Source organism: Gymnodraco acuticeps, unplaced genomic scaffold (assembly GCF_902827175.1).
Source record: "Gymnodraco acuticeps unplaced genomic scaffold, fGymAcu1.1, whole genome shotgun sequence".
In the NCBI taxonomy this organism is placed as follows: Eukaryota; Metazoa; Chordata; class Actinopteri; order Perciformes; family Bathydraconidae; genus Gymnodraco; species Gymnodraco acuticeps.
The window spans coordinates 299,353-321,875 of record NW_022989894.1 but is presented as its reverse complement, the minus strand read 5'-3'; the positions used below and the strand labels follow the sequence as shown (position 1 = coordinate 321,875).

At 39.3% G+C, this 22,523-nt stretch overlaps 5 protein-coding genes across 7 annotated transcripts in view; 2 read left to right on the top strand and 3 right to left on the bottom strand.

The window, feature by feature from the left end:
• dym (dymeclin) overlaps positions 1–6,726 on the bottom strand; it is a 61,222-nt gene extending 54,496 nt beyond the window's left edge. For both annotated transcript variants that reach the window (XM_034204544.1, XM_034204550.1), the window contains exons 1-4: positions 6,506–6,726; positions 5,442–5,651; positions 1,506–1,558; positions 1,207–1,300 (exon numbers count right to left, since the gene is read on the bottom strand). In XM_034204544.1, coding sequence (XP_034060435.1) covers positions 1,207–1,300; positions 1,506–1,558; positions 5,442–5,581 — 287 coding nt within the window. In that variant the 5' untranslated portion in view covers positions 5,582–5,651; positions 6,506–6,726. The remainder of the gene's footprint in view (positions 1–1,206; positions 1,301–1,505; positions 1,559–5,441; positions 5,652–6,505) is intronic.
• An 850-nt stretch (positions 6,727–7,576) lies between these two features.
• LOC117538924 (UPF0729 protein C18orf32 homolog) lies at positions 7,577–9,598 on the bottom strand. Its single transcript, XM_034204908.1, has 3 exons — positions 9,456–9,598; positions 8,398–8,613; positions 7,577–7,956 (listed from the first exon to the last, which is right to left on the bottom strand). The coding sequence occupies exons 2-3, from the start codon at positions 8,575–8,577 to the stop codon at positions 7,891–7,893; spliced, it is 246 nt and encodes an 81-aa protein (XP_034060799.1). The 5' UTR covers positions 8,578–8,613; positions 9,456–9,598; the 3' UTR covers positions 7,577–7,890.
• rad1 (RAD1 homolog (S. pombe)) lies at positions 9,591–12,238 on the top strand. Its single transcript, XM_034204896.1, is given in 8 exon segments — positions 9,591–9,668; positions 10,034–10,235; positions 10,437–10,545; positions 10,643–10,710; positions 10,712–10,801; positions 10,962–11,062; positions 11,399–11,497; positions 11,658–12,238. Coding segments are annotated over 7 exon segments (840 nt in total). The 5' UTR covers positions 9,591–9,668; positions 10,034–10,040; the 3' UTR covers positions 11,836–12,238.
• Positions 12,239–12,321: 83 nt separating this feature from the next.
• On the bottom strand, positions 12,322–16,361 carry bxdc2 (brix domain containing 2). Its single transcript, XM_034204883.1, has 10 exons — positions 16,150–16,361; positions 15,717–15,828; positions 15,541–15,584; positions 15,391–15,461; positions 15,243–15,292; positions 14,883–14,956; positions 13,767–13,817; positions 13,331–13,432; positions 13,088–13,216; positions 12,322–12,983 (listed from the first exon to the last, which is right to left on the bottom strand). The coding sequence occupies exons 1-10, from the start codon at positions 16,297–16,299 to the stop codon at positions 12,741–12,743; spliced, it is 1,026 nt and encodes a 341-aa protein (XP_034060774.1). The 5' UTR covers positions 16,300–16,361; the 3' UTR covers positions 12,322–12,740.
• A 626-nt stretch (positions 16,362–16,987) lies between these two features.
• On the top strand, positions 16,988–22,523 carry dnajc21 (DnaJ heat shock protein family (Hsp40) member C21). 2 transcript variants are annotated; one of them, XM_034205325.1, is made up of 12 exons: positions 16,988–17,396; positions 17,662–17,755; positions 17,910–18,033; positions 18,173–18,304; positions 18,478–18,782; positions 18,873–19,039; positions 20,239–20,335; positions 20,456–20,626; positions 20,723–20,771; positions 20,860–21,059; positions 21,348–21,456; positions 21,612–22,523. In XM_034205325.1, exons 1-12 carry the CDS (start codon positions 17,300–17,302, stop codon positions 21,771–21,773), a joined length of 1,707 nt encoding a protein of 568 aa, XP_034061216.1. In that variant the 5' UTR covers positions 16,988–17,299; the 3' UTR covers positions 21,774–22,523. The 2 variants fall into 2 exon arrangements, with proteins under 2 accessions (XP_034061216.1, XP_034061206.1); XM_034205315.1 differs by having other exon boundaries at positions 20,857–21,059.

The following is a 22,523-nucleotide window of genomic DNA, read 5'->3' as shown; positions in this document are numbered from 1 at the left end:
CTTTATTTGGGGGTCTGGGGGGGGTCCGAAAACCAGTCAGTATCTGGTGTGAGGGGTAGGGGTAGGGTTAGGGTAATGTTGTGAATCGAGTGGCCTGTGTTCGTCGTCCATAACATACGCCTGCCCATACCATAACCCCACCACCACCATGGGCCACTCGATTCACAACATTACCCTAACCCTACCCCTACCCCTCACACCAGATACTGACTGGTTTTCGGACCCCCCCCAGACCCCCAAATAAAGCAAAACTGCACGTTTCAGAGTGGCCTTTTATTGTGGCCAGCCTAAGGCACACCTGTGCAATAATCATGCTGTCTAATCAGCATCTTGATATGCCACACCTGTGAGGTGGGATGGATTATCTCGGCAAAGGAGAAGTGCTCACTATCACAGAGTTTTTCAGATTTGTGAACAATATTTGAGAGAAATGGTTATTTTGTGTATATAGAAAATTGTTTAGATCTTTGAGTTCATCTCATGAAAAATGGGAGCAAAAACAAAAGTGTTGCGTTTATATTTTTGTTCAGTGTACATTGAGCAGAGTTAGGGGAGCATACTTTGAATGAGGGTGATAATGCATGTATTGCTTTTTAGTTCCTATATATTATTTGCATCTCTCTCTGTACTACTAAAAATGCTGCTGATGACCAGTTTTCTCATAACCTTCTTTTTGACAATGAAACTACACAGCATTCACACAGAGACAACATCGGGACAGAGTGGCTGGGAAACAAATAAAGAGGAAAACAAGAAATTATTGGACCCATGCAGTGCAAGCCACAATGTTTCACAACCACTGTGTCTAATCAGTCCCACAAATTGACAATTTGCACAACCCAAGCCTGTTAGAGACAGAACATTTAGGTTTGTTTAGGGAACATCATCTGTTAGGAAATGAGGGGGAAATAAATGGAGAGGACGGGGAGTGATAACTCCAACTTCTAATGATGTTAAATAGAGAACGAGTTTCCTCCCAAACAATTTTGGTGAGTCGGGCAGGGTCAATGTGTGGAAATGGAGCTTGGCAGTGAGAGCATAATGTCACATGTGTTGATGGTTAAACCTCAGCACTTTTCTCACGGGAAGCTTCAACCACTTCAGTGTTTTCTCCCCTGTACGATTCCCTGACTGCCTGCGATCAAACAATGACACATTGTCTGTCATTTCAGGATCCATTATCTTATCTGAGGTTCTCATACTTACTCTTGGCATTCTGTAGAGACTTTCAGCTCTTTGGTTCTTCCCAGGAAAATTCTCACAAGGGCGCCAAAGTTCCCCGATCTAGGATTGTTTTCAACTTGGGGGGGGGGGGGAAGGAGGAGAGGAATTATGAGCAGCGTTACATATGATGCAGAAACTTAATCTGATAGCTTGTCATGCAAACCAGAAGCAGAAACAAATGCTATGATAACTTAAGAGAAGTGGATGTCCATTGTTATCAATGCATTTACCAGTAGAATAAAACAGACATGAAACATATTTCAACCATATAGGAGACATACTGAGGATCTTTGCGAGGGGGATGACAGCCTCTTCCAGTAACTTGGAGTCACCACTGTTAGAAAGGGAAACAAAGGGAAGAGGCAAGTTAGGAAAGATAGGGGAAATATATCTAAAAGATAAGTGAGAGAAATGGATCAGAGGATCTGATTACTCAAACCATCTTCTAGAAACCTACTGTGAAACCAAACAGACACTGATAACATTCAAAAATGTGCGTCTGCATTGACTCAAAACAGACAATGTAAGATGTATTCATGTGAATGTAGTGACATGTAAGGATGTAAAGCACAACCTTTTATCATATTGTTCTGACTAAGTGAATATATTTACTGGTTTATTAGATCAGCTTGATGCATTTGTGGTTTATACAAACTAATGCAATCTATACATTTTGATTAGATTTCACCGTGGAATCTCTTTCCTTTCTGGAAGACATCTCTTGGCGTCATGTCATGCTTGTTGTATGTTTTAAGGGAACAACTTTTTTGGCTGGTCAGAAACGCCCCTTAGGCATTACCGCGGTGAAAAAGTGAGCCAGGACTGACAGGAGCAGCTGGCTCTTATTAAGACATTTAGAGGGATAGACATTTTGGGAATGTGATTATACTAAAAGAGGAAAATAATCTGAATTAGGGCTGCACATTATATCGTTTTTCATTGTCATTGCTGTGTCAACTTCAGCTAACACGTCATGGAAGACTGCAATATTGCACTTTTATTTTTAAGGATGGTTTTCTACTAATACTGTCCTTCAACTTACTCAGAAAATACACATCATTCTTTTTTGGTGCCCTTTATGTTAAGCTTACAAGCAGGGTTTCCCACACATAGACTATACTTGGGCGGGCCGCCCAGGTATATTAAGGGCCGCCCAAGTATATTTCGCGACCCATTTAGTTTTTTGTTTTTTGTTTTTATAAAAAAAAATTTTAATGTTTTTTTTTTTTTATTCGTCCGTGACCACGACGCCATCTGCGATCGATTAACTTGTAGACAATGATCCCTCGCTCCCTTGCTCTGATCTCGCCTCCTTCTGGCCTGTTAAGTGGCCTGCCTCACACAGGGTGACTGGCTGTCCACATGATGTGGCCTGCCGACATGGCCACTGTCATACAGATCATAAATCAAAGCCCTTGATTGGTCTCTGTGTGTCATTCAAGCTCGGGATAACCTCAGCTCAGGTGAGGTAAAGGACTCTCTTGAGTGTTTAGATAGTTAACTTAGTCTAAGTTCTCAGTGGGTCTCAAACGGTGTGGTCACCATTTATGTAAACACATATTTCCATTTGAGAGGGTAGTGATTGGTCTAATGGAGAGTGAGGTGGGCTGAAGATCGGAAGGCTGTGAGTTCAAATCCCGCCAGGAACACCACCACTAGTGTGCCCTTGAGTAAGGCACTTAGCCCTTAGTTACTCCAGGGAGAATGTCCCTGTAATCGGTCATTATAAGTCGCTTTGGATAAAAGCGTCAGCTAAATGAAATGTAATGTGATTAGTAAAATATGCATGAATAAATAAATAAAAAGTTAACTAGGTGAAAAAAGGTAAGATACACTTTTAAAACTTGTTGAGAGAAAACTAGTCTTTGCTGCTGCCTCAAAGAGGAGCAGGGGGAAAGGATGGAGACAGGACAGGAGAGGAGGGAGACAGGAGAGGCTGATTCAGGAGCACAGACACACTCACAACTATAAATGAACCAAAAATAAATTAACAAGTTTCAGTGTTTTTTTCATATTGGAAATGGGATGTTGTTGGTTATGGCCTTGATTTTATGATTATTGAAATGTATACAGTTCTGTTTAATATAGGTGTTTCCATAGATCTAGTCTCTTTATTTTCCCCTCAAAATGCACCAGATTGATGCATTTAACTCCAAAATAAAAAATAAAATCTTACCGGGGGGGGCATGCCCCTGGACCCCCCTAGAGGATTTGAGGTCGACCCCCACTAAAAATCACATGGATAGGTTCCTAAATACATTAATAAATACTTTATTTTTTTAAATAGTAACCCATTTCCATATGTTCATGTGTGGGTAGTAGATTTAAACTATAGGGCTATCATTATGGACCCTGCCTGTACCTGTACCTGTTCGCTCTGCCATCGTGTGAAGGGTCTGCTAACAAGCGACCAACAGAAAGGTTAATGTTGTTGCACGTCACCTCAACCCCCCCCGCTACCACCACCCCCCAAAGTATATTTCAGATCTGTGGGAAACACTGGCAGTTAATGGACCAGCACCAGAGGCATTCCCATACACACAGGCGTTGGAGCTGTTCTTCATGAAATCCCAGAAGGATGAAGTGCTCTGACAAACAGTGCCATCTTTGCGCAAAATGATTATACCGGAATGAAAAGTCAATAAATAATGTTGTTAAAACTTTTTTTTTTTTTTTTTTTTCGCGCACCCCCCCCCCCCCCCCCTCCTTGCCACCACCCGCCCAAGTATATTTCATATCTGTGGGAAACACTGTTACAAGACATTTGTTGTATTTGAGAACTGAGTACATTTTATTATTAGGTATTTCTCACAAGTAATATTGTTTTTTCTCAATAATCAACAACATTATTGTGTATCTTCCTCATATCATGCAGCCCTAATCGGAATATTTCAACTTGGGCTTTTGTTAAACTATTTTCTGACATTTTACAGCTGGAACAATACATCAGAACAGTAATGTGAAAATTAATCGATCATGAAAATATCTGTTATTGCAGTACTAACTTTAACCTAGTGTTCCTGTATTTCGTGTTGCTGTTAGTCAATATATGTTAAATGTGCATCTTTACGTCTTCTATGGAGTTAATAGAAAGAAAAGGATAAATTGTGTGAAACGAAGAGTAGAAAATGGAATAGATCAATATTTAAAATCAGGCAAAAAACAATGGCAAAAGAGAAACTGTAGTGTCTTTACCACTCAACACTATTTCCAAAGAAAACAAATGCTGTTTTATTCTCAGCCAAGCGGGACAATAACCCTGATGAATCATTACCGAGGTGAGCTCTGTAAACATCCTGCCTGCAGTTTAATGTTTGATCCTGGCTGTAAATGTTAAAAATACTTTCTTATTAGGTTGGTTCTGTGCCAACTACTGTTGATGTAGCACACTGTAACTCTTGATTAGAGTTGTAACCGTAAGATATTTGTATACCACGATAACCATCTTAGAGAGATACCATCTGTACAATTCAGGGAAGGTTGCTACTGCCACTTTCCATTTGACCTCCAATGTGTTTCCTGTCCTGGCCTGCCTCTTGTTTTGTGTCTGTTGCCCAATTTCATCTAGGGGCTGCAACTAAAAATTATTCTCACTATCAATATATTTGTTTCAGTTAAAATAATAAAAATATTAGTTAAGTTATTTGAAAATGCTGATAATTCTGTGTCTGATGATTGAGTCCATTGTGCTTTTGACAGGATGACCTTGTGATCAAATGAACCAAAGGAATACATGTAAATAATGTACAACTAAGCAGTGAAAAACACTAAAAGAACTAAGTTATTGACACTGAGGAGTTTATAGCATATTTAATGTCATAATCATGATGAGATGCGACTGAAAACCATGGGAAAAGCTAGTAAGTGGACCTTATCATAGCTCTATTATGAGGTATTCACTTACAAGATTCAAGATTCAAGGCTTTATTGCCATATGCACAGTAGCTACAGTGTAGATATGGCAAGGAAACACTTAAGTCACAGGCTCCTCCAACAGTGCAACATGACGACACCAAAACAAAAAACATGAAGCTGCAACCAGGAAATGTTCAGTATTTGATACATTCCTGAAAAAGACATTTCTGGTTGTGTGTGTGTGTGTGTGTGTGTGTGTGTGTGTGTGTGTGTGTGTGTGTGTGTGTGTGTGTGTGTGTGTGTGTGTGTGTGTGTGTGTGTGTGTGTGTGTGTGTGTGTGTGTGTGTGTGTGTGTTTGTTACCTGCTGGTGGGACTGATGAAGGTGAAGGAGATGAGCTGGTTCCAGAAAGGATCGTTCTCTGATATGGACTCGGTGCCCACCAGGGTCCTGAGGCTGGGGTTGTCGGACAGGTCACTGACCTGGCTGGTGTTGGCTCCCATCGCTCTCTACTGGCTCCACTCAGCCAGACTCACCACTCTTCTTGCTTCTTCACCAGGCATATGCCAATTCCTGGGGTAAAGAAAATACTTTAGTTATTGATGCCATCAAAAATAATGAACAACTTTACTACAGACGAACTATGTATGTCTAAGCCACTGCACAGGATGTTAAGAGTAATACTTAATGTTGAGCCTGCCCTGATATTCAAACAACACATTATCCATCTATGTAAAATCAAGAAAGCAAAATCATCCATCCTCACATTTATTTAAAAGAGAGTCAGGTTCAATACAGGATGCAACATAGGAACCAGGACATGTGTTGTGTGTGATGACACACCTTTAGCACACAGGTGTAGCCAGCGAGAGAACATTTACCCAGTACATTGATAACATTATAAGAACACAATTGTGGTAAACCAAAGAGATGGTACATTTGTACCTAGTAATAGCCATATAACAGGCACAGATCTTAAGACTTACTTCATTGCCACATCTACACTGTATCTACTGTTCACATGACAATAAAGCCTTGAATCTGAGCTGTGCTGAGACAAACATGCTATTTGCTTATGAACTCCTTGTTGTCTAGTACTAGCTAACAGAAAATGGAGACTTTGTCAGATCACCAGCGAGTTTCCAAATGTAGTGTCAGTGTGATATCTCAAGCATCTCCAGTTGCATCTGCTCCTTGAGTTAAGCAACTTCATGACGTTAGCTAGCTCATCCAGTTTCCAGTGCAAGAAATAGTCTTGGCAAATGCGAGTGTATACACGGTGTAGTGACAGTCACACGTCCGATTAACCCATAGCTTGATAAGTTACTGATTCACGAGCATGTCCTGTTAGCTATTGGCGTTTTATTACTCAGTGTCCAGAGAGTAGCTAACATTCATGGCTTGTTTTCCATCAGCTGACCGCTTACCTGTCAGAAATGCTTCTCGTAGTTACCGCGGCTCTCTCTACTCCCAGGACCGTTAAAATGCGACGGTTGCTTCCCCAAATGAAGAGCTTTGTCCAATTTTGATAGTCAAGTGTAATTTCAGTGCGCAAATACTTGAAACTGTGGCTAAATTGCGACAATTAAGTTTACTCTACATACTCCTTTCCACCATGTTTTCCACGTCGTCACCCCTTGCGTAATGACGACATGTTATTACGTAGGTGACGTAACAGATAGAAATAGGGCAAACAGATCTGCCTGATCTAAACTTAGATTTTCTATGTATATTTTACATTACATGTTTGACGCTTTTATCCAAAGCGACTTGCATACTCAATACTGTGGGCAATCCCCACAGGAGCAATTTTGGGTGAAGTGTCTCAGGGACACAACGACATGCTGACTGCAGTGGGGTTTGAACCATATACAGTCTATGGTTTGAACCTGTGCTCCCCTGATCCGAACACCAACGCACTAGTCCACTGCGCCACACGCCTCCCTATGTATATATGTATATATAATATATATATATATTCATTCTAACCCCTTCTGAAGTGTACACTTAACACAGGCTAGTATCTATAATGGCTGAATATAATCAATATGAAGATCCATGCACATTTTAGATGATAAATGTCAGCAAACTTGTATGGGTTCAAAAAATAATCATATTTTAAAAATAATGTCCTTTTTTCCCTTGATTAAGCTCAGTTTGCCTCAACAAAAGTTGAGAACAAATATTACACGCACAGGATGTATTAATGTGTGATGTATGCAGGTGTGTGTGTGTATTCATTTATTTTCTTAGTTTTATCTGACATCTTACAGTTTATGTCTCATGTGATCAAACTGCTTTAATCTTTTTTCTTTCACATATGTGATTAAAGACTTATTGCAGTGATACATTTTAAACTATATATATATATATATATACAAATATTATAATTTTATATAGTTTAAAATACAAAAAATCAAACCGTTATTGACATTAAAATATGAAGTGAAGACACTTCAGGTTCATCTTGGTATAGGATCAATAAATGAGCAACTTCCTTTACCTGAAGGTTTTCTTTTATTTATTCATTAAACTACAAGATCCACTTAGAAAAAAATGTCCATAGAGAGTGAAGAATCAACACAGTACATTTATAAATCAATTCATAATTAACAAGGAAAGAATATCAATTATAACCAATCTCTTAAAGTTACTGTTATACAAATGGAATCAAATACATACAAGATCTGGACAATACGGAAGGTTAAAACCAATTATTGAAAAAAGTATGATAAATAAATGTATAGTTTCTCTATCTTATATTACTGGCATATTTACATTTTTTCAGAAGCATTATAAACATTTAGAGCTGTTAATCTGTCTTCTTATCTGCTGCTATTGTGGATCCGTTGGCAATGGCTTCACCGTTGCTTTCAGGCTGAAATACATGAGAAGCAAAACATTAAAATGATGTTATCCACAACCTTCAATCATAAAAGAGACTCTAAACACCAACAACAGTATCAGTCATGGTTAGGCAAACTAAAAACCAACTTAACCTGACAATTCAATCACTTGAAATGTGATAATAAATGTGAAGAAATAGACTCAGAGTGTCTGGATGAGCTGTATGTAAGTGGTTCTTGTTAGGCAGATTTAGAAACAGATTTTTATTTGACAGATTTTAAAGCAATTATCTGAAATCCCCTGCACATGAACAGGGCATTAACAAATAAATACAATAAATAGATAATACATCTACTGCATTCTACTTATATTCATTGTACACTGTTGATACCTACAGCCAAAACCATAACTTAATTAATAAAAGGAAAAAGGGTTTTATTGATAAAATATCATAATAAAATAATTAATTTACCTTTTGAGTCCCATTACTGTTGTTGGTAACTTGTTGGTCAGTAGTAGCCTTCTCTTGGACTGCTTTTTTGGGCCAGAATTTGTTAATTATGGGTGAAATGAAAGGATAGATGTAAGGCTCCAGGAACCTCTTGTAGACCCACAATAGGACAGGAATCACAATACAGGGGATGCACACCATGACTGCTGCTTTGACAGGACTCCCACAATAAAGAACCTAAAGCAGGGAGAAGACAGAGTTAAAGAAGGGTCAAATATACTATTAAATATAAATAACAACATCAAGAAAAAACATATTAATATTGTGCCTTTATCTCAGTCATTTGTTACGTGTGATGCTAGGTGGCTGCTTGGAGCTGCCTGACTGAAACATTGTATATTTTTCAATATTTTAAGTATAGATTTGTTCCCATATTTTTTTGCAATTTAATGGATAATGTTAAAAAATGTCATGTATTTTGTATTCAGTGACTGACTACATTTTAACATAATTGCACCCATCCTTGGTTTTGTCCAACTTCAAAATGTATATCTTCACTTGTTATTCATGATGCAGTGATGTATCTAAGAGCTGCTGTAATGAGCTGTAGGCAACCAGGACTGTGTTATGGACATATCTTAACAAGGGTGACTAAACACGTAGAATTCAAGTGTCAAGATGCCAAATGTATCCCCTTAAGACTATTCTCCGTATCATCTAATAACAACTTGTATTATGCATTTCTCTGCTAGTTCACAGGGCAGTGAGGTTTGTAAACCAGCGACCTGTCGGTAAAACTGGTGTTAAAGAGACTCATTTTTGTTCAAATAGTCCATAGAAGCATAATAGTGGCTGTTTTCATCTCTCCTTTGAACTCCAAATTGTCATGATGAAGGTTGTCACTTCCAGATGACATTTAATAGTTTTTTAACGTATCGTTACTGATCAGCAAACACCGTCATCATGGACTGTTAGCAGCTAATGCTAGCTTCCTGACATCTGACATGAGGTATTATACCTCTTACAGAGTTAACAGTATGTTTTAAGCCATATAACCTCAGCTGAGTATTAATTCTCACCTCTGTGGACTACGAAACACCACTATTGTCACGTATTGCCGCTGAAGACAGGATATTTCTCCTGTGTTTTGGTCTCGGCTGCGAAGTCTCTGGAAGTTTATTATCCACACATGCGCAGAACCGACTTCCGGTGAAGAAGAGACAATCGGAAGTTGATATATAAAAGGGCGCCTTTCTTCAGAACAACGACATGAGATACTGAATTACATCTTTGTAAGTTTCTGGCGCATTATTACAGTATAATTTAAAACCATGTATAACGTTAGTTCACTGGGAATGGTCAACAGTACAATAAATGGCACTGGAATCAGCCTCAGTTAAATATTTACGTAGTTTTGTAAATGTGATCCTATAGCCTAGGTTGAAATAAGTCCAAAACATACAGCTAAATGACAGCTTCGTGCATGTATGGTACTGTTTAACCTTTTTATTTGTTTGCCTCTGATTTCTCAAGGAAAATTGTATCCAGTGTGCACCAAAATATACAAAAACTTGCTGCTTTTTTCATAGTTGTGTGCAGTTTTGTACCCTCCTGAACATTTGCTGTAGTCTAAACGTTCTTTGTGTCTTCATTACAGTGTCACAATGCCTCTGTCAACCCAGTCGCAAGGCGATGCGGAACAGTACGTTTTAGTGGCAAGTTTGGACAATGCTCGCAATCTGTCCAACATACTGAAAGCCATCACCTTCAAAGACCATGCCATCTTCAGCGCCACACCCAATGGACTGAAGGTCACTGTGGAGGACTCCAAATGTCTGCAGGCCAATGCCTTCATCCAGGTGTGACTGCTTTAAGTGTTTAATAATCCTTGTGCTTTTTAGATCAAGTTTAAAGCATTTTGGTTCCCTCCAAAATATAATAGTCATACTTAAAATAATATCCATCAGTTATCATGAACCAGAAGTACCCTAATATAATATAGTCCTCAAAAAGTATCCTGCAAATTGAGACACAAACTGACAAGTCTTCTTTTATTCCAGTCTGAAATCTTCCAGGAGTACACGATAAAGGAAGATTCGGTGGGTTTCCAGGTCAACCTCACCGTTCTGCTGGACTGCCTCAATATCTTTGGAGGAAGCACAGCTCCAGGTGAATAAAAGGAAATGGTAAATAATCTGTTCAAACACAGTTTACTAAGAAGTTAGATTAATATCCATTGTCATTTCCTCCCTGTGTGTTGTTGCAGGAGTATCAACAGCCCTGCGGATGTGTTACAAGGGGTACGGTTACCCTCTGACCCTGTTCCTGGAGGAGGGGGGGGGTAGTGACAGTGTGCAAGATCAACACCCAAGAACCAGAAGAGCTAGTTGACTTTGAGTTCTGCAGCACCAACGTCACAAACAAGGTGAACGTTGTGTGTAATGAAAGCGATAAACTACTTTTATGTTTCCTTGCAATGTATGTTACTTACTTTACTAGCCAATAAGGGATACAAATGACAGTATCCGCATGTTTATTGAGAGCGATACACCACCTATAACTACGCTTTCACCTCTTTTTTAAAGGTGATCCTGCAGTCAGAGAGTCTGAAGGAAGCCTTCTCCGAGCTCGACATGACCAGCGAGGTGCTGCAGATCACCATGTCCCCCAGCCAGCCATACTTCAGGTGTGTTTAATGCACAACTTGTGTAGCATTTTGAAGCATCACTACTTGTCCTACAGTATAATGTTTAAAGGATTTGGTTCATTATTTGATGGTTTAAACTTAAAATAAACATTTAATTTTCAATCAATAATCCTACTGATGATGATATTAAAGGAGATATCCACACTTATATCAATGTAGTGTTAATCAGTTAGGACTCTTTGATACTTTCAGCACCTTAGCAAACACGAGGCCGTGTGGAGCAATGGTCATCCTGCATTAATGATTCAATCTGTCAAGGTAAAGGAATCACACATCTTCCTTTCAGCTACAGCGTTCATTGGTTCTGCCCTTCAGGTTGTCTACATTTGGGAACTCTGGAAATGCCCATTACGATTATCCCAAGGACTCTGACATGATGGAGCTGTTCAAATGCACCAAGACACAAACCAACAGGTTAGCACTGAGAAAAAGTGTTTTACTACCTGTTGTCACATTTTCCTGTCCTTATAATGACCACCTCTAGCCACACACTGAGGAGAGTTGGTTTATCTATATATGCCTGTAATGAGTTTGAACTAAAGCTCCACATTGTGTGCTGTTCTCCCCGTGACAGGTACAAGATGTCTCTGCTGAAGCCCTCCACCAAAGCCCTGGCCTTGTCCTGTAAGGTCTCTGTGAGGACAGACAGCAGGGGCTTCCTCTCTCTGCAGTACCTGGTCAGGAACGACGATGGACAGATCTGCTTTGTAGAATATTACTGTTGTCCTGACGAAGAGGTGGCGGAGGACTGATCAGTCTGTGGAATCTCCCTTTAAATAAGCATTGCCAACAGACATTTTGGAGCATTGCTGCTGGATCTGGGGAAAGATAATGTCCCGGTTTTATCTTGTTAGGTACCGGTGTGCAGTTAAACCACCATCGTACTTCATTTCATAGACAAACCAATTGTATATATAGTTACTGTTTAATATGGAGACAGGTGTTTTGGGTCACATATCTCTTGCTATGTTAACATTGCCTTTAACTTAATGAGCCAACAAAGTTGTTTAATTGTGGCCACATCTGTTCATACAATGTTTGTTTTCTAGATATTGTACCTTTTTGTGACATGCTAGATGGTGGCTAATAAAATAAGATATTCTATTTAAATGTGAGGCAATGCAGGCCTTACATTTCTCTAAATCTCTACACATACATTGCCTTGTTTTCCATGTTGAATGTGAATACTCACACACATTTGACCACCATTTGTTTTGAGTATATCAGATGACACACAGTAGGTTTAAATTGTTTAATTTTCATGACATAGAAAGCAACTTTAGTCACTCAAAATCAATACTGTTTTTTTTTTTACACTGATGGAATATTTACTTTTATCAAAAAGGCATGGAAACATTATTTGCAGTATTGTTAAAGCTGAGACTCAAATGGCCAGCTACAGTTTACACAGTATTTCAGAGTGAGGGAGAATAATATCAAATATGCCAACAGATATTAAACAAAACATGTGCAGGCCAGTGTCCTCCAATACTGGTAATTAAATGAAAAGTTGTACATAAAATCTTCTTGTATGCTATCAAAAAACTCATATTGGACTTTAACCCTGACTGCAATGTTGCATCACCACATTGACTGGAGGCAACATTGAATCATGGCAGCAGTAAGCCATTCACTCAGCGCATTCCAGTCCATCCAGTTATTTGCGTGCCATCCTTTGCCTTTTGAAAGCTTTGTGTTTGTTTTTCTTCACTACTTTGGGCTCAGGCGCTTCCGTTTGAATGAGAACAGGCGTCTCATCAGCCGGTGTCAGGAAGACGTCAGCTGTAACATCTATAGTCACGTCCTCCTTTGTTCCAGCTCGCTTCAGTTTCTGCAACTCCTTCACCATCTGCTTCTCACGCACTCTGGCTGCCGCGGCTAGTCGGATCTGTCTCCGGTGCTGGAGGTGTGAAGAGGAAGGTGACAAAAAGTCAGACATTCTTTTCTAAAGTTATATACACATCACATGCTTATAATCTAAACTAGCATACAGTGGATCCTCACCATGTTAGGAGATGTGAAGTTGGGGTTCTCAAAGAGCGTAGGTCCTCCAAAGCTCCCCTGGAAGACCTTGATGAGGTTGAGAACAAAGCGAGGGCCGATCTCCACAAGAGCGGCGTCCTCCTCCATGATCTGAAAGTGGCACAGAAATATTATTGCAAAGTTACAACATTTCTAATGAAGTCTCAACACTGAACCCAACTAAAAAAGATGATTAAAGCCTTGGGAGGAATAGTGGAACATTACCTGGTAGTTTCTGAACCATATCCTGTCGTCATTAATGGTGAATGTAAAGACGTGGTCCACAAAAGGCTGACTCTTAGGGTGGTACCGTGGGGTGGAAAAGGTCTAAAACAAAAAGGTATTTTAATTTTTAAAAATGCAGATATACCAACTTCTTAGTGATCTAACAAATGAAAGCTTGCTTATTGTTGGATCTATACAATCAATGACAACAGCAAAGTCATATTACATAAAGTAAACTACTACAACACTGTCTATCTCAATTTAGATAACACAAAATAAACGTAATGTTTAATGGTTGTACATTACAGTAAACAACACTGTTAGGCTCGCTCACATTTGCACGATGCCATCCTCTGACTACAGTTGAACAAAAGGTATTTGATAGATTATTACCAATTGTATATGAATGGCTCATGTTTGCATCTTGTACACATACCTGGGTGAAGAGCTCCTTCAGTACAGCAAAGTGAGGCTCCGAGTCAAATTTCTGTGGAGAAAACAAACAACATCCATCAAGATTCAAGGCTTTTATTGTCATTTGTACATAGCTACAGTGAAGTTATGTCAATTACAATCTTAGGTCACAGGCTCCTCCAACAGTCCAACACAATAAAACAGATACAATAGTGCAAGTAAATACAAATAAAATAGAATAGAAATAGTGCAAGAAGCATGCATTAATGCGTGCTTCAGCCAGTTTGTACCATAAACTGAGAAACCCAAGATCCCTCATTACTAAGATCGCTGATGTGAAACGATGTACTAATAGTGTAAACCAGGGCTTCTCAAGGTCCGGACTGAACTGCAAATCAATCCGGACCGAACCCTGTGTCCCATTATCAAAAAAAAAAGATTCTGATGTAAATTAATGTATATTTTCTTGTGTCTGACGCGTTGTGAGAATGAACGAGCATATATATTTACTTGTGTGCGCGAGCGTGACACGCATTGCAGTTAACCGCAAGTTTACCTTGACTTTCGAATGCCTTTTTTGCCGAGGTTCAAGGCATTGGCTACAGACAAACAGTGCCATTTCTCCCACTAGTTCAAGCCATCATACTGTAGGCCTATGTATGTATTGTATGTGTGTGTATACAGGGGCGCCGTTTGCCGACAGGCAAGGCAGGCAAGTGCTTGGACCAGAAGAGGGCCCCCAAAGAAGATTTAAGAAGGTCCACAGCAACGACAACATGAAACACCCTTTAAATGTACTGCAACGACATGTCGGGAAACCCCCTCAAGGGGTTCCCATGCATAGCGCGCTGAAACTGCTTCTTAATTTCAGGGGGGGACTTTACTGGCACTGATCCGGACCAGTGACCTTGTATAAAATTCACAAGTGGACCTTTAACAAAAAAGTTTGAGTACCCCTGGTGTAAAGAGTGTGGAGGTTTTTATTTTTCATAATGCATCAGAATCAAATTAGAAATGAGTGGGTTTAGTACAAATAATGTTTCATTGTGAATAGATGAAAGCACAGGTATTTGTTGCACACCACTGAAGAGATATTAAATAACTGAAGACATGTCTCTCTCTGCCCAGTGCTACTTACAGGATCGAAGGACAGCAGCGGCCTGGATCCTTTGAGGCAGTTTCCTGTCATCTTGAGTTCAGCCAGTGTGTGAACTGAGGAGGAAACAATCATATACAATAGGTAGTTGTCCAATATGGGGTTTTTCGATGGCTGATGATTGATATTTAGATAGCAGGGCGGCCCATGGTCCATACATCGAGTTCATTTTTGTATTGCATCCAATGAAATACAAATGAAACACACATTTTGTTTGCTATAAGAACATTATTTAACAACACATTGTCTGCATCGTCTCACTTAAGTAGCTCTGCATTCTGTCCGTAGTGCATTTGTTGCAAACCGAAACAAATATACATAAACTACATAAACGTTACTCACTGTTTTGAACCAGAAACTTTGCAGAAGGTCCATGAGGGCTGTTTGCAACCCTGTAAGGTAAGAATATACATGAATTTGCTTTAAATATGTTGTACACCACTCACTACAAAATCCTAATCTCAGAATGCAACATAGATCAAATACTCACCACATGTAGAGGTCCTGCTTCTTCTTGGCCTCAAAGAAGATGCATTTGTTGCAGTTTTTGATCTCACACACCTGGGGAAATGCAGATGTTCAGTTATGCTGTAATGCATGTGATAAAACATGGCGTTCGAACTTTGAGTAGCACCCTCACCTCATTAACAACAAACAGCTTGTCCTTTCTGTCCATCTTTGTATCTGACAAACACAAAGAACTACCTCATTAATATGGCAGCGTAAATGAAAACATTATCTCAACATGGGTGATAAAGTGGAGACAGCACTTGTTGGTTGGGAGGAATGATTCTTTATATGACAACAGGCACTAACCTGCTTTTGAATGAGGCATCATGGTCCTCAGGTCCTGCATCATGTGTCTTGTTCTGTAGTTGATGCCTCTTGAGGAGAAAATGAGAACCCTTTCCTTGTTTTTCCATTTGCCCTGTTCAAGAGAAGTTAATTTAGAATATAAAACAAATAAAAACCGGGTATAATTGTAGAGTTTCAGACATTTCCCCGTTGATTCAGATGGACTTTTAATCTAAAATAATAGTCAGGAAATCCAATGTTAGCTTGGCCCTGTTGTGTGAGTGAAAGTTTTAACAACAATAACTTTATTAAAAACAATGTATATGATAAAGCTACAAATTATAAGTGGTTACGTATAATAATTACAATAAATAACTTAGATAAAACAAACCCCCGTTTAATAACTTAGCTTAGCTACCATCGTATGTGGCTAATAACAACCACAACCACTTACCTGTGAAACCGGTGCTGGAACTGTAATTTCATGTGTCTTCTCCTGTTCATTTTCTTTCGGTGCTTCACTTGTATCTGCTACAAATTTTGCTTTCTTTGCTTTTTTATTTCCAGGAGCCTGTCCTCCACGTTTTCTCTTGAACGCCGACATGTTTTTTACGCCAACACAGATCTCGCGCAGAATCTGACTCCAACAACACACGTGCGGACAGAGCAGAGGAAGCGCCCCCTGTGGCGAGGAGGTGGTACTGCATAGTGCACACTAAAATGTTACCTTATTAAAATCAAAGTGGTCTACATTACACATTTGCATCGCATATACAGAGACATACAAGTGTTGTTGAGTAGTCTTGCACTTTCTGTGAACTCAAAGAAACAATCAAAACCAAACATGCTTCTGATGCTGAGAGAAATATATACAGTATTGTTTTTACAGTCATTATGAAATTAAACAAATTATTTACAAGAAATAATTTGATAAACTTTTTTGCATTCAATATTTCTTACCAAAAGGTTCTACCAATAATGTATGGTTTTATGATAGTGAAATAAGTACAACATTATAGGCATACACAGTAAGCTCCTGAAGAAGTTTTTTCAGAAATGTTTGACTAACTGGAATGAAAAAGTGATTGAATTATCTTATTTTATAATTATTTTAAATGTAACATGCATTTAATGTATTAGGGCCACTGTCAGGATTTCAAGGACAGAACAGGGTAGAGACAGTTATAAATAATCCATCCATGCACAGCCGAGTAATATGTTGATTCCAATTGAAACGCTAGAGGGCAGCACCACTCGATGACAGCTTCTTATCTGCCGAAATTATAGTGAAGAAGAGCAACTCTCGCGAGATTTAGCGGCACAACTCATTACAGATATATCCATGATTATGGTTTCAACAACCGGTCTTAAAGTATCGGTTATATCAAAAATTATATATTTATATAATTGTAATATGTTACGCTAAATATTAATATACTCTGGCTATCATCTGAGAAGTAAGGATTGTTTAACAGATCAATTAAAGCTGCTCTTATGCTAGCATGCTGCAGTTAGCATAGGTAGATGCTAAAGTTAGCTTCGTCTGTCAACGGACATCTAATCACTTCTTCTAAAGTGAAGTTTGTCTTAACCATTAGCTTACAATGAAGTGTCACTATGAAATATTATGCGTGAAACGAGACGCAGGAGACGATGAATTGAAGAAAGCATATCGTAAATTAGCATTAAAATGGCATCCAGGTAAGTACAACATCTCATGGACCTACTAAATAGCATTATAATCGCTATCTGATGTAAAAGCATCTGTATTACAGTGGAATAATAATGTTGACGTATTGGTCATTTATCCTAATTGAATAGTGGTTCACTCTTAGGTTTGCTATGAGTATATGTGCCATTTTAGAGTGACATGTTACACTACATTATGATGGTGAATTATATGGCTATTATTCTCTCAAACCTTCCTATTATAACAACAGTGTTTTGCATCCATGACATTTTGTAGATAAAAACTTGGACAATCCTGATGAGGCGGCGGAGTATTTTAAGCTGATTCAGGCAGCTTATGATGTCCTAAGTGATCCACAGGAGAGAGCTTGGTTTGTACACTCATTTCAACATTTGCAATCATTATGACATTTGCTGGGCTTGGATGTTAAGAATCATATCTTTCTCTAAAACTTTTTTGTATGTACTAACTGTGTGGGTTAAAAAAGCCTTAGGTTGATACGTCGGTTTTCCTCTGTGTTGCAGGTATGACAATCACAGAGAGGCTCTTCTGAAAGGAGGAATCACTGGAGATTATGCAGATGACAGCATTGACCTCCTGCAGTATTTCACAGTCACCTGCTACTCTGGCTTCGGAGATGACGAGAAGGTTAGTTCATGTTGTTTCCAAACTCACAAACGTCACATCAAAACCTTCAACCAGGTCATTTCTGTTATCATCTTCAGGCAAGGAAAATGTCAAATAAAACAAGATCGATCAATCACTAATCAATCTGTCTTTCCCTTAGAGTTTTTACACAGTCTACAGAAACCTCTTTGAGTCCATTGTTAAGGAGGAGATGGAGCACAGCAAGGTGGAAGACGATGATGATGAAGAGGATTTTCCTACTTTTGGAGACTCTGAGAGTGACTATGATACTGTAAGCAAAAAACACATTTTTGTCTCAAAACTCGTTCCTCTGTTGGATTTGTAGATGTTCTTTATACAATTACTAGAATAGCTTTCCATGATACTTTCTCTAAATAAAACAAAACTAAAGACTTACTTTTACGCAGCTTGTGTGTTTAATCTGTCTCTATTTCTATATTACAGGTAGTGCACGTGTTTTACGGCTACTGGCAGAGCTTCTGCACTCGTAAAAACTTTGCCTGGAAGGAGGAGTATGATACGAGGCACGCATCCAACCGCTGGGAGAAAAGAGCTATGGAGAAGGATAACAAGAAGACCAGAGAGAAGTCTCGGAAAGAGCGCAACGAGCTTGTGCGACAACTCGTGGCTTTTGTCCGCAAGCGTGACCGGCGCGTGCTGGCCCACAGGAAGCTGGTGGAGGAGCAGAACGCCGAGAAGATCAAGAAGGCGGAGGAGATGAGGAGGAAGCAGAAGCTTAGCCATGCCAAGTAAGTGGATGCATAGTGACTTAATTGTGACATTTATTTATCTCTCTTTAGTCATCATACTCATTATACTTTGTTTTATATCCATACCAGAATGGCAGAGGACTACAAGGAGCAGAGCTGGGCGGCCATGTCTGAACTTGAGAAGGAGCTGCAGCAGATGGAGGCTCAGTATGGAAAGGAGTTTGGAGATGGATCAGAAAGTGAGGATGAAGAGTTGGGAATAGACCCAAGGGAGAAGAACGGTGATGAGGGAGACGGTCAGTGAGACTCAATATACTTCTGCACTTAAATGTTATAACTAGGGCTGCAACAAACGACTAATTTGATAATCGATTAATGAAACGATTAATCGACTATTCGAACTATTACGCCTTGCACAATTTCTCAAACGCTCTTATTTAGCCATCAACTTTTAGATTTAGCTTGAGGTTGTTTTAGGCATGTGGAAACTAACAATGAAGACAATAAAGATGAATACTTGATTCAAAAATACATATATTATTAAATTAACTAAACACATTTTGAACAAAACTAACATTGCTTTTAATTTAAATTAAATACATAATATTTCACATCAAAAGAAACAACAATGTTTTAACAAATCGTATTAAATAATGTGATGACAGAACTGTGAACAGAATAGCTGAAACTTTAACAAAATAAATAACTCAGTTTCCTCTAATCATTAACCCATGTTTGTATAATGTAGTTAACTCCGTGTGTTGCTGCTAGCATACATAACACCTGACGTGGAAACGTTACTCGTGGAGGGGGCTACTGAGCTGCTAGAAAGACAGTCGAACCCGGTACATTCCTCCGTCTGCATGTGGAGCACTTTTGATAAATGTTTAGACAAATTGCTCGTGTTACCGCCCTTACATGCTAAACTCTTATTGCACTTTTGGCAACGAGCATTGTCCACATCGAGACGGGTAAAGTTTAACCACACCTCGGAGCACGTTCTCTCCGCCATCTCCGCAGTGTGCTCCGCTGCATGTAGCAGCTGCGTGTGTGTAAACTGCCCCGCCCCCTCGCACACAGACGGGGGAGAGAGATCTCGTCTGATCGAAAATACATCATAGACGCATTTGTTTGTCTTTTTGCATATTAGAAACGAGTTGGCGACAATAAGACTGCGATGTAATGTTTTTGTAGCAATAATACATGACATGTATTTTTTAAATGTGTCCAGTACCAATAAAAAGACCGATAACGTTGGAGCTTAACGGCGCGTAAAACACACGTGATGACGTCACCAACGAATCGACGACTGAATTAGTTGGCAACTAATTTGGTAATCGATTAAGTCGATTAGTTGTTGCACCCCTAGTTATAACAATCTCAAATGCAGCGTCTTATACTACGTCGGGCTAGCCAATGGTGTCGGCTTCTCCAGAGATTATTTTTAGTTTGTGTGTGGTGCCTTTTATTTAAATGTTTAAATATTCATTTACAGATGTAGAACAGCCTAATGGAGACGAGTTGACGATGGATGATTATTATGAAAGTCTCTACTGCCCAGCCTGTGACAAATCCTTCAAATCAGATAAAGCGTGAGTAATTTGGCTTTGGACAATTGGTATATATATATATTCTCTTTACTCTTGCTTAATCTGCTGTATTATTACCTTTTTACATTTTATTTTATAGTTTGTTTATCTTCTTCTCAACAGCATGAAGAACCATCAAAAATCCAAAAAGCACCGGGAGATGGTGGCATTACTACGGCAACAGCTGGAGGAGGAAGATGATTCACTTGGTTTGAATGTGAACGGAAAGGATGAAAATAAGCTGGAAGATGAGGAGGAGGAGGAAGAGGAGGAGGAAGACAAGCCAAGGCAAAGGTATGTAGCCACTTACTCACTTTACACATGCTTTTCAGGGTGGTAAGAGCATCAGCATTTTATATAATCTATCCAATCTTTATTTCACCTTCACAGGCTGTCCAAGAAGCAAAAGAGGAAAAAGAAATTGCAGAAAGTAGCACAGGTGAATAATAGATTTTATTTTGTTTAAAGGTTTATCGAACCTTCACAATAAGCTTTCTTTATATTAATGGTGTTCTCCTGTGTAGCAGAGTGCTCCGGAGGAAGAGGAAGAGGAAGAGAAACAGACACCGACAACCTGCGAGGAAGATGCCCCCGAGAAGTCAGAGAACCCGACAGAGGCGGAGAAACAGGAGGATCCCGCCCCCACAGAGCTGGAGAAAAAAGATGATCCCGCCCCCCCCACAGAGACAGAGAAACAGGAGGATCCCGCCCCCACAGAAGTGAAAAGGTCAGCACAGATCTCTATAGTATTCTTAAGGAAACTTGTCAATGTCTGGTTCTTAGGATTTGTTAAAAAATCTGTAGTCTTTGGAACTACTGGTGGTTTTATGCTCTGGGGCAGGAACATTTCGGCAATAATGGCTGATTATTCATATCCATTCTGCTCAAAGGGGACCAAGAAAATAAAACTAACTGCGTTTACTGTTGGGTAGGTAGCATAGACTTTGTTTGTACTGTAATGTTGCTGTAGTCTTTTCTTAAATGTTTGCTTATTTGTCATCTGAATGTTGCCTAGCTCTGGGAAGACCAAAGGGAAGAAGGCGGGAGGAAAGGACAAACCGAAGAATGCAAAGTCAACCACAGAAGCAAAAGAAGAAGAAGAAGAAGAAGAACCGTGTCCTGAGGTTTGTTCAGTTAAACACAGTATTTATGGCAGAGATTTTTAAGAATGTATCATTACACATTTTGAGTTACCAAAATCAATCTCATAATATGATTTACTGTACGAAGATGATCCATACTTGTGATATTAAATCTCATGACCCATTTCCCCTTCCAGAAGGAAGTAATCCTCAACTGTGTGATCTGCCACACTGAGTTCCCCACAAGAAACAAGTTGTTCGACCATCTGAAGACCAGCGGTCACGCCATCGCCATCTCCTCAAAAGCCCCTCAAAGCTCAACGACCAAGAGCAAAAAAGACAAGAAGAAGAACAGATAACACTTCATCTGGACGGATGAACCTAAAAGAGGTTGGCTGCGGTTGACTAGGCAAAAAATGATGTCCAATGTCTTTTCCTCACCACTTTTCCTTGCCCTCCATGAAAAACGTCATGAGAAGGAAAGATTTGAAGGGGAAATTATGAAAAGACTTCCATGGTGCTAAGAGAAGCAGACTACACTTACACTAGGCTTTTTAATTATACAACAGCTTTAAATGTCGCTGCTACAAACATTTGTGGGAATGCATTATCTCCTTTACTTGTTTCCAAGGATTGTAAAGTGTATACAATGCTAAAGGAGATAAAAAAGAAAGTATTTCCTAAGCATTTTGGGAATTTGACCCGCTCGTATCATTGCCACCATCTGGATCATTTCCCTCAGTTAGGAACCTTCCTCGGCCAAGAAGACTTTTCGGATGGAAACCAAAAGTGGACTTTTAATGGGCTGGGTTGCTGAATGAGGGCGGATATGTTTCTTATTAAATTACATAAAAACCCTGTTCAGTGAGACAGTTATGTATGTATGAACGACTGAGACTCTGATGAGTCTTTTAGGTTGGTATGATTGGTATCCCAGTAACTTATAAGCGTCTCTATTCGGATGAACAATGCCAGAATTATATGTAACAATATCATGACATCCTTAACTGTTTTGGGAATTCTCTTGGTTTGTCATTAAGATCTCTAATGGTATAACAACATCATACAATAAAATACTGCACATTGCTATGCATACAACAACTATGAAA

Coding starts and splice junctions, on each gene's coding strand:
- LOC117538924 (XM_034204908.1), bottom strand. CDS start 8,577: ATGGTGTGCATCCCCTGTATTGTGATTCCTGTCCTATTGTGGGTCTAC. Junction 7,957..8,397: donor ACAGTAATGGGACTCAAAAG/GTAAATTAATTA, acceptor CATGTATTTCAG/CCTGAAAGCAACGGTGAAGC.
- bxdc2 (XM_034204883.1), bottom strand. CDS start 16,299: ATGTCGGCGTTCAAGAGAAAACGTGGAGGACAGGCTCCTGGAAATAAA. Junction 15,829..16,149: donor TTCCAGCACCGGTTTCACAG/GTAAGTGGTTGT, acceptor TCTCTTGAACAG/GGCAAATGGAAAAACAAGGA. Junction 12,984..13,087: donor ACTTCACATCTCCTAACATG/GTGAGGATCCAC, acceptor TCACACCTCCAG/CACCGGAGACAGATCCGACT.
- dnajc21 (XM_034205315.1), top strand. CDS start 17,300: ATGAAGTGTCACTATGAAATATTATGCGTGAAACGAGACGCAGGAGAC. Junction 20,336..20,455: donor TCCTTCAAATCAGATAAAGC/GTGAGTAATTTG, acceptor TCTTCTCAACAG/CATGAAGAACCATCAAAAAT. Junction 21,060..21,347: donor GCCCCCACAGAAGTGAAAAG/GTCAGCACAGAT, acceptor AATGTTGCCTAG/CTCTGGGAAGACCAAAGGGA.